This window comes from Nicotiana tomentosiformis, chromosome 3 (assembly GCF_000390325.3).
Source record: "Nicotiana tomentosiformis chromosome 3, ASM39032v3, whole genome shotgun sequence".
NCBI lineage: Eukaryota > Viridiplantae > Streptophyta > Magnoliopsida > Solanales > Solanaceae > Nicotiana > Nicotiana tomentosiformis.
Genome location: NC_090814.1, coordinates 86,336,179 through 86,346,082, shown reverse-complemented (window position 1 = coordinate 86,346,082; position 9,904 = coordinate 86,336,179). Strand labels below are relative to the sequence as shown.

Below are 9,904 nucleotides of genomic sequence, written 5' to 3'. Positions count from 1 at the left end.
CCTTGAATAATCATCAATGAAAGTTAACATATACCTGGCACCACCTTTTGATGGGGTACGTGAAGGACCCCAAAGATCTTAATGAATGTAATCCAAAGTACCTTTTGTTCTATGAATCGCTGGAGATTTGAAGCTCACTCTTTTCTACTTCCCGAACACACAATGTTCACAAAACTCCATATTTCCGGTACTTTGGCCGCATAAGAGACCTCTTTTACTGAGGATAGAAAGACTTTTTTCACTCATATGCCCCAATCGTATATGCCACAATTTGGTAATGTCAGAATCTGATTTATCTGATATTGAAACTGCAGCAGCACCTGTAACAGTAGATCCCAAAAGAGTATATAACGTATCAGATCTGCGTGCTTTCATTATCACAAGAGCACCATGAGAAATTTTCAGAACTCTACCTTCACATGTGTACTTGCACCCAAGAGATTCTAGAGTGCCCAAAGAGATGAGATTTTTATTCAAGGCAGTAACATGTCTAACATCGGTGAGAGTTCTCATCACACCATCGTGCACTTTGATCGGACTGTACCTTTTCCAATAACTTTGCAGGCAGCATTGTTGCCCATCAAGACAACTCCACCTCCAATAGATTCATATGTGGTAAATAAATCCCGACTGGGACACATATGATAAGAATAACCCGAATCTAAAATCCACTCATTGTTAGATTTGAAACTATTATTAGTTGCTAAAAAAATAGTTCCCTCAGTCTCATCAGCAGCTACACTTGCTTCGGCAGTGTCAGCATTTTTGTGCTCATTTTTGTTTTCTGTATACTTTTCTTTGTTTTTCAATTTAAAGCATTCAGAAATAATGTGACCTTTCTTATGACAATATTTGCACATGACATTTATGTATCTGGATTTTGACCTTGATTCAGGTTTCTCACTACTTGAATTTTTCTTATTGGATCTACCTCTTATGAATAAGCCTTCCCTTGGTTCCCACTAGTTTTCCCAGTAATATCTCTATCTATTTGTTCTTTTGATTTCAAAATAGATTTGATATCTTTATAAGAGATATTATCCTTTCCATAAATCATAGTATCTCTTATATGTTTAAACGACTGGGGTAAGGAAACAAGCAATAACACAGCTTGATCCTCATCTTTGATTTCAGCATCTATGTTACTTAAATCCATAAGAAGAGAATCAAAAGTATCAAGATGTGTAAGTATAGAGGTACCTTCAGCCATACGAAAAGTGTAGAGTTTTTGCTTTAGGTAAAGCCTGTTTTCTACTATTCTTTTCATATATAGGGTTTTAAGTTTTTCCCATATGCCTTTGGCTGAACTTTCTGCTGCAACTTCACGCAAAACCTCATTTGAAAGATTTAAAATAATACCTGCTTTTTTCTTTTTGTCTATGACGGCAAACTCCTCGTCTGTCATTTTATCCGGCATATTCTCTTTTTCTTGCAGTGCCAAATCTAAGCCATCCTGAATTAGGATAGCTTCCATCTTTAATTGCCACATTTCAAAGTTTACACTTCGGTCAGATTTCTCAACATAAGACTTTGTTAGAGTCATTTTGGCTTTTTAAACTAACCCGGTTAGATCTGGCTCTGATACCAATTTGTTAGGATCTGGCTACTGGGTAGTGCGGAATTTAGCCAAACAACGTTATAATGACAATAACAAAGACAATGCAAGTTGATAATAACGGCAATTAAAAAAGATAAAGAAGACACAAATTTAACGTGGTTCGGTCAAGGTGACCTACGTCCACAAGCGGAGAGGAGAAATTTCACTATACCAACAAGAGTACAAAAGAGAGTACAAAATTAGAGTAAATACTCTAATTAATCCCAAATACCCCAAGAGAATAACCTCACAAGATCACTCCAAAGAAAAGGTTCACACAAGTGTTTCCCAACATTCACTCTCTTGCAAAATACTCTATAATGAAATAAAGGAGGAGAAAGAAAGAGAAGAGTGAAAAGCTCTTGAATTGGTGTGTTTACAAGTGAGGAGAAACTTCTCAATTTATAGCAAGAAATCCTTGGCCTAATAATGGATATTATGTCATGGCAAATGTCATGAAAATTTGGCCATATTACATGAACAATTGTAAACGACGATTAAGAAACCATTTAATGTAAAATTATAATAAAATCAACGAAAAAACAAAACCAAGGAACTTACAAATTAACTTTGCCAGAGTTAAATATATGCTAGGATTTAGGGCAGGGAAGATGAAATAGTTATAGCATTGAAAATCTGAAAAAGAAAGAGATTAAGAAAAACTGAGTAGGAAAAGACTAATTGAAAAAAATAGTAACAATTTGGTGAAGTAGTGTTCAGATTCCACATCGCTTTAATGGGAAAAAAACTAAGATTGAGAGAAAGTTGCAACTGTTTGGAAAGATGATCGTTAGATGAAGATATTTTGCAATAGGCGTCTGTCGCCGAGGTGAGGGTTGCGATTGTGAGAGAGGCACGTAGGTGAAGGGGCTTTTTGTTTTTTTAAAAAAATTAACTGAAGGGTAATTTCGTATAAATTTACTTAAATAAGGGTAAAATAGTAATTTGACTTTTAGTTAAAAAAGGGTTCCTGCTTTTAATATATTGTAGATTTGGGACTAAGGATTTAATTGGTTTCATGATCAGTGCACCTTAAGCACCAATTGCATCAATTAAAGTTGTCTCTTCTCTTGAATAGTTAAGAAGTATAGTAAATTTTGGGAAGGAGATTATGGGTCGTTTGGCCATACAAAACTTTTTACTTTTTTTTCGGAATTAGTATTGGCCATGAAATTTTCAATTTTCATTTTGAAGGTGAATTTTAAAATTTTTTAAAAATTTGAAAAACTCCAAAAGACTGATTTTCAAAATTTTCACTTCAAATCACTCACAAAAATTCAAAAACAGCCCAAAATTATATTCATATCCAAATACAACTCTAACTTTCAAATACCATTTTCACGGAAAACAATTTCACTTTTTCAAAATTTTACAATTCTTATATCCAAAAGCCAACTATATCTCTACCCTCTCGCAATCTTACAGCTATGTCCGTTTCATTTAATTACATTGGATTTTTAACTGGATATATATGTCAAGTAAGCAAAAGAATTTTGTAAATATGCTATAAATATATCTAATGTATTAGAAGTATTCTTGTTTCATATTCCATATTAACTAAGGGGGTGGATTCATAATTTGAACATTATAGTTCGAGTTCAGGATTTTAATACAGTGCACTTGATTTAGAGGTTCAAAATATATAATTAATTTGTACTTATTTAGGAATGTTTTTAACACATATAGAGTTCCAGCCAAAACTATTGCATACATATAAAATGTGTTACTGATCTGTGTTCCAAAATAAACTCTGCAAAAGTAAAACAAAAACAGAAGCAGAAACAGAAACAGAAGTAGGAAAAATAAAAAGTTCCGAGCTCAACAAAAAACTATATTTCTTTAAGAAATTTAATCCCCTCACTATTACCCAAGTTATTAGATTAATTCCTCCAGAAATTAAATTATCATTGCGAATTCTAAATTAAAAATTCCACAAAAAAAAAAATTTAGAAAAAGAAAATAAATAATGGGAAAAAAAATTTGATCCAAAAAATTTATCATGCAATCATATCAATTGACCAAATCTAAATCCAAAGTCGAGCGAGCGACGACGCGATGCACCACTTCTTCTCAACTCTTTTAAGAACTAGAAGGTGTGCTTCTCCATATAAGCACAAGGATTTTCTTTCCATTTTTCGATGATGGACAAAGTGTCTTAGTAAAAGAAACACTTCAAATTTTTCGTTTCCCCCAATTCTTTTCTCTCCATTTCCTATTCACGCCTCTTTATTTTTATAAAATAAAACCCAACAAAATGTATATATACAAGATATATTCGCCCCGGCTTTACTCGAAACAAAGAACGGGAGTTGACTTCAGAATAGATAAATCGAATAATCACATTTATGTATATGTTTATAAATCCTTCGTTTTATGTTAATGGTTTTGTAAGAAATAAACACCTTAAAGGCAAATCCTGAAGAATAAAATGAAAATGCCAATTATATAGATATATAGCAACCTGAATTAAAAAGTAGAGATGAACAATGATCACGTAACCCTACTAAATAAACAGAAATAGACTATCATATTAGCAGAAAGTTAACATCAAATTCATACTAAGATCAAACGGCCGGGTAGATGGATTCACATTGTTGTATAGAAAGTAGAAATTGATCTCTGTCCTCACTCCTCATCATCTCAATCCAAATTTCCAGGTTGTTAAAGTTACTTGTCCAGATAAACAACCTTTTTACGAATCTTTATTGTTAGGTGTTGACAAAAAAAGCTAAAATAGCCCCGTCCCTATATATTGCTTTCAATGTTAATTATTGGTACAAGATAGTCAATAGACGAAAGCTAAAAAAGTAGCCCACAATTTTTTCCGTACTCTCTGATCTGAGAGTCAAACATCGAAGATTTTTTAAAAAAAAAATTCCTCCCAATTAGGAAAATCTATAGTATTTTTATAATTACCTCCTGACTCGAACCTAAGACCTAACGATCGTAGGTAGAAGTGCTTTACCAACTGAACATGCCTCACTTGTCTAAACATTGAAGATTAGAAAGTGAAGAATGCCTATTTAGGGTGAGTTGTCACAATTCTACTAACTTGTTATTTTTAATAAAATTAAATTCTATCTATAAAAATCATAATATTTTAAAATTAATGACTCTAACCCAAAACTCTAAAACTTAAAACCTAAATTTTGAATTTGCTTCTAATTTATCCTTTATGCATTGCTGGGAGAAGTGTGAAAACAGGAATAACTGCTCTCCAGCTTTATAAGTTTGGCAATTTGGTCGATTTATAGCTGAAAGCAACAAAGAAGCTAAGTAAACACGTGCCGCCAAATGCCAGAACCGACCAAAACATCCAAGAATTTTGGTCACTTTTCAATGTTGTAGCTCACCCACCATTGTCCACGTGTTCATATCTCCTACTTTTCTTCAACTCCAAATCTGGAAAATCATACTTGAATTTCTTCCTCTCTTGACTCCCTGTTTCTTTATAATTAATGTTATATAAGGACCCAAATGGTTATCTTAAGTGAAGCTGATTTTCTTGAAATAGATCATTCCAACTATACCAACTTAATGCTGAATGGATATGGCTACAAGTTTACTTTCCTCTGCTTTGGCCTTAATGCTCTTGCTGTTTATAGCAGAGCTTTGTTGCTGCATTGAGTCTAGTGGAGTTGTTTTGGGTTCAAGATTGTTAGCTAAAGAGAACAAAGCATGGTTTTCTGACAATAAAACTTTTGCATTTGGCTTCACACCAACAGCAGAATCACATGATAAATATCAATTGTCTATTTGGTTTGCGCAACTTCCAGGGGATCGCACATTGGTTTGGTCCCCTAACATGTAAGTGTAGCTACTTAATTTGTCCATTTAGTAATCCTCTTGCAATGCTTGTCAACTTATTACTACAAGTCGTGTATGATTTAAATCGTAGTTAAGGATTTAACATATATATACTAATCTTTTGACTTGTTATAGCATTTTGGATGGTTGTTATATATCCTTTCATAATGTATTGTATTGTATTGTTTTTATGAATACAACATTTAGAAAGATTGTATTGTTTGTTGTCGTTTCATAATAGTACGTACCAGTTTTATGAAGAATAAACTTACAATATTACAAAGAAAATATAGGGTACGGAGCAGTATTATTATATAAAATTTAAGTAACAACTAAAACAACATTCTATTTAAAGTAACAATACGAAACAATACAATCGGTAACAACCATCCAAAAAAGTAAAAGTTACTAATTTCACATTTATATGGACGATTACATGTAGTTATCACTTAGAGTGAAACTTTTTATATTGTTAGTGTAAAGAAGTTTAACGCCTCGTCATTTCTTTCCCAATGTGAACTAGTCCGGGTTTCTTTCTCTTGAAAAAAGGGGCAAGAAGCTGAGAATGTTATATGGAACTAGAATTTCTTCAAAATGCTTAACATGTAAACATAAATTTGAATGGTAGATTCTTTAGAGAGATGTTATTCTTATATTAGACTTAGTTGGAACAAAGCAGAATGTATTCCTCCATCTCTAGTTTTTACTAAAGCTTTTGCAGGTATATATAAACTTTTTGGCCAACCCTTTCATTTTGTGTTCATCATCTAAATAGAAACTCTCCAGTCACCAGAGACGCAATTTTGGAGTTCGACAATACTGGAAATCTCATGTTGATGGACAGAGGCACCACTGTATGGGCATCAAACACCTCAGAAGCTGGCGTTGAGACAGCTGTCATGTCTGAAAATGGAAACTTCATTCTCTATGCCGACAACCTAAGCATTGTATGGCAGAGCTTTTCACATCCATCAGATACTCTATTGCCTGGCCAACCTTTAACAGTGTCAGTAGAACTAACATCATCAAAATCGCCTTCCCCCGGAGGTTATTACACGTTAAAAATGTTGCAGCAGCCCACCTCACTAAACCTAGCATTGACCTACAATGTGCCTGAGTCCTATCATATGTCACCTGAATTGTATAGCAATTATTCTTACTGGTCAGGACCTGATATATCAAATGTGACAGGAGATGTTGTTGCAGTCTTGGATAAAGCTGGAAGCTTTGGTATGGTTTATGGATCGTCTTCGGATGGAGCAGTTTATGTGTACAAAAATGATGGTGATTATGGAGGGCTATTCTCGGCTGTGAATCAATCTAATGATTGGAGTAGACCATCTGTTTTTCGAAGGTTAATTCTTGAGGGTAATGGAAATCTACGTCTGTATCGATGGGACAACGATGTGAATGGATCGAGGCAATGGGTTGCAGAGTGGGCAGCTGTGTCCAATCCATGTGGCATTGCTGGAATTTGTGGCAATGGGATTTGTAATTTAGACAGAAGTAAAACGAATGCTTCTTGCACATGCTTACCAGGCACTTCTAAGGTGGGAAATGTTATCTCGTGTTCTGGAAATTCTTCATTGACAGGGAAATGTGGACCTCATCATGAAAATTTGACTTCCGAGTTCAAGATTTCTACAGTTCAACAAACTGCTTACTATTTCTCAGGATCATCTGTTATAGCAAATTATAGTGATATAGAGTCAGTGTCCAAATGTGGGAATGCTTGCTTATCAAATTGTGATTGTGTTGCTTCTGTTTATGGTCTTAGTGAGGAAAAGCCTTATTGTTGGGTCCTAAGAAACTTGGAATTTGGTGGATTCGAGGATCCTGGCTCAACTCTATTCGTGAAGGTCGAGGCTAATGGCTCATTTGGAGTGAGTGGTGATAAACAAACTGGGAATTCATCAGACGAATCGCAGAGTACACGCGATAAAGTTTTGATACTTCCTATAGTCCTAAGTATGACAGTTCTCATCGCGCTACTTGGTTGTCTGTTATATATCAATATCCATAGAAAAAGATCCTTAAAGAGAGCTATTGAGGGCTCTTTGATCTTATCAGGAGCTCCGATTAGTTTCAGCTACCGTGACTTGCAACACCGGACTAACAATTTTTCCGAGTTACTTGGAACAGGTAAAGACATGACTATTATCATTTCTATCTAGTATTATTCAAAACCACAGGAAATCCAAACCAAGACAACTGGTCCAATAAATTAAATGAGATTTTATCATAATAAGTAACAATGTTATGTTGGCAGGTGGATTTGGCAGTGTATACAAGGGAAGCCTAGGGGATGGAACATTGATTGCAGTAAAGAAGCTTGGCAAAGTTTTACCTCATGGGGAAAGGGAATTTATAACAGAGGTCAACACCATTGGCTCTATGCATCATATGAACTTGGTTCGTCTATGCGGATACTGTTCTGAGGGAACACGAAGGTAAGTAACGCATTTCATTGTAATTTGATGGTTGTGTTGTGCCAACTTAAATATGTAAGTATGAACTGAGCATTTTCTTTTAACAGGCTACTAGTATATGAGTTCATGAAAAATGGCTCACTGGACAAGTGGATATTTCATTCATATAGTAACAGAGATAGACTGCTAGTTTGGCCTACACGTTTCCGCATAGCCATTGCTACTGCACAAGGGATTGCCTATTTTCATGAGCAATGCAGGAATAGAATAATACACTGCGACATCAAGCCAGAGAACATACTTTTGGATGAGAATTTCTGTCCTAAAGTTTCTGATTTTGGACTAGCTAAATTGATGGGGAGAGAGCATTCCCATGTTGTCACTATGGTCCGAGGAACCAGAGGTTATTTAGCCCCCGAGTGGGTCAGCAACCGACCCATAACTGTAAAAGCTGATGTTTACAGCTATGGAATGCTGCTGCTAGAAATCGTTGGTGGTCGAAGAAATCTTGATATGACTTGTGATGCTGAGGACTTCTTTTACCCTGGATGGGCTTACAAGGTACTCACTTGATCAATTCTGATAAAGAGGGAAGAGTTTAAGTTATATACAATGATCGTGTAAAGAATTTTTACTCTGTTGGTGCAATTTAACCGATTATAGCAGGTTATTACTCTATTTTTCAAGGTATCATATCAATCTAAAAAAGAATTACATGTTGATGTAGGTCAACTTAATCTGACAGTGCACAAAACTTAAACTCTAAAGGGAAAGGGCAATCCCCTTACTTTTGATTCGTAGATTTCCCTCTTTAAAACTTAAAGTATTGAAAGGACCAGATATGTTGTTTATTTGTTTTTTCAGGAAATGAGCGAAGGAACGGCAGAAAAGGTTGTTGATAGACGACTTGAAGGAGCAATGGAAAAAGAAGAGCTAATGAGAGCTTTAATGGTAGCCTTTTGGTGTATTCAGGATGAGGTTTCGACAAGGCCTACGATGGGGGAAGTGGTGAAGATGTTGGAAGGATCAGTTGACATTAATATGCCTCCAATGCCACAGACAGTTTTAGAGCTAATAGAAGAAGGCTTAGATCATGTATACAGATCTATGAAAAGGGAGCTCAATCAATTCAGTTCCTTTACTATTACTACTCATCCATCATCTAATGCTACATGTAGTTACTCCACAATGTCACCTAGATAGTTAAAAAGGTGGAATGGAATAGGAAGTTTTGTTAGGATTATGTAAATGTAAAACCATTGATGTTTCAAATAAGCCAATAGCTTGATGCCAGCTTCTACAACATCAGCTTTAAGTCCATCAACGAATAATAAACATTTCATAAGAGAAATAATAAGTTTTTGCAAGAGCTAGCAAAATTGTGTACTTCAAGTAAAATATACATATGTAATGTAGCACAATTTGCAGAGAAGTTTGCATGACCAGTTTGAGTGCTTTTTTTGCCCAGAGATGGAGTACACCTTAGGGACTCTACTTTTCTGAATTTCTATTATATTCTATACGCTGTAAATTTGAGTGGCGAGCTGTAATGGTTTGAGTGTTTGACAGATTTTCGTGAAATCCGTTGCTGGAGATTACGGGATAGTGTAATATGCATTAAATTCTGTTTGAAGCAGCAATTATCAAGTCTTGTCCCAAATTTTTAAATGGGTACACAGTCATTATCATAGAGTCAGAGAGACCACATACTGTTGCATTACAATACGACCAAACCTCATTCATGGTCATCCGCTAGAAACTAATATCAGCCGCTAGTCACAAATTGCAATGTGCATTTTATAGCCTAAAATCAATTATAACGGCTAGCCAATTAAGTAGCTAGTCCATTTAATATCAATTATGACCAAGCTACCAGCCCAATTCCAAGCCCAAACGATCAAAGACCAAACCTGCAATCCCAAATATCTCACTCTAGAGACAAAAAAAAAGATTTTTAATCTCGTTCTCTTCCTACCACCCCCCTTATCAACCCTTTCCACTTCTATGCTAAAGTTCAGCTTGTTTTTGACCATGGGAGAAGCTTGCCCTCTCCAATTTTGAGTAAGTCTTT

The 9,904-nt window shown here is 35.1% G+C and overlaps 1 protein-coding gene across 2 annotated transcripts; it reads left to right on the top strand.

Moving 5' to 3' along the window:
* The first annotated feature begins 4,867 nt into the window (after window positions 1–4,867).
* Window positions 4,868–9,200, top strand: LOC104118329 (G-type lectin S-receptor-like serine/threonine-protein kinase At5g24080). 2 transcript variants are annotated; one of them, XM_009629556.4, is made up of 5 exons: window positions 4,868–5,404; window positions 6,180–7,546; window positions 7,674–7,854; window positions 7,941–8,394; window positions 8,698–9,200. In XM_009629556.4, exons 1-5 carry the CDS (start codon window positions 5,142–5,144, stop codon window positions 9,034–9,036), a joined length of 2,604 nt encoding a protein of 867 aa, XP_009627851.1. In that variant the 5' UTR covers window positions 4,868–5,141; the 3' UTR covers window positions 9,037–9,200. The 2 variants fall into 2 exon arrangements, with proteins under 2 accessions (XP_009627851.1, XP_009627857.1); XM_009629562.4 differs by having other exon boundaries at window positions 5,272–5,404; window positions 6,126–7,546.
* Window positions 9,201–9,904: the final 704 nt, after the last annotated feature.

Excerpts from the sequence above, each read along its gene's own strand:
- LOC104118329 (XM_009629556.4), top strand. The coding sequence starts at position 5,142 with ATGGATATGGCTACAAGTTTACTTTCCTCTGCTTTGGCCTTAATGCTC. Across the intron at positions 5,405-6,179 it reads TTGGTTTGGTCCCCTAACAT|AAACTCTCCAGTCACCAGAG; the intron begins GTAAGTGTAGCT and ends TCATCTAAATAG. Across the intron at positions 7,547-7,673 it reads TTCCGAGTTACTTGGAACAG|GTGGATTTGGCAGTGTATAC; the intron begins GTAAAGACATGA and ends TTATGTTGGCAG.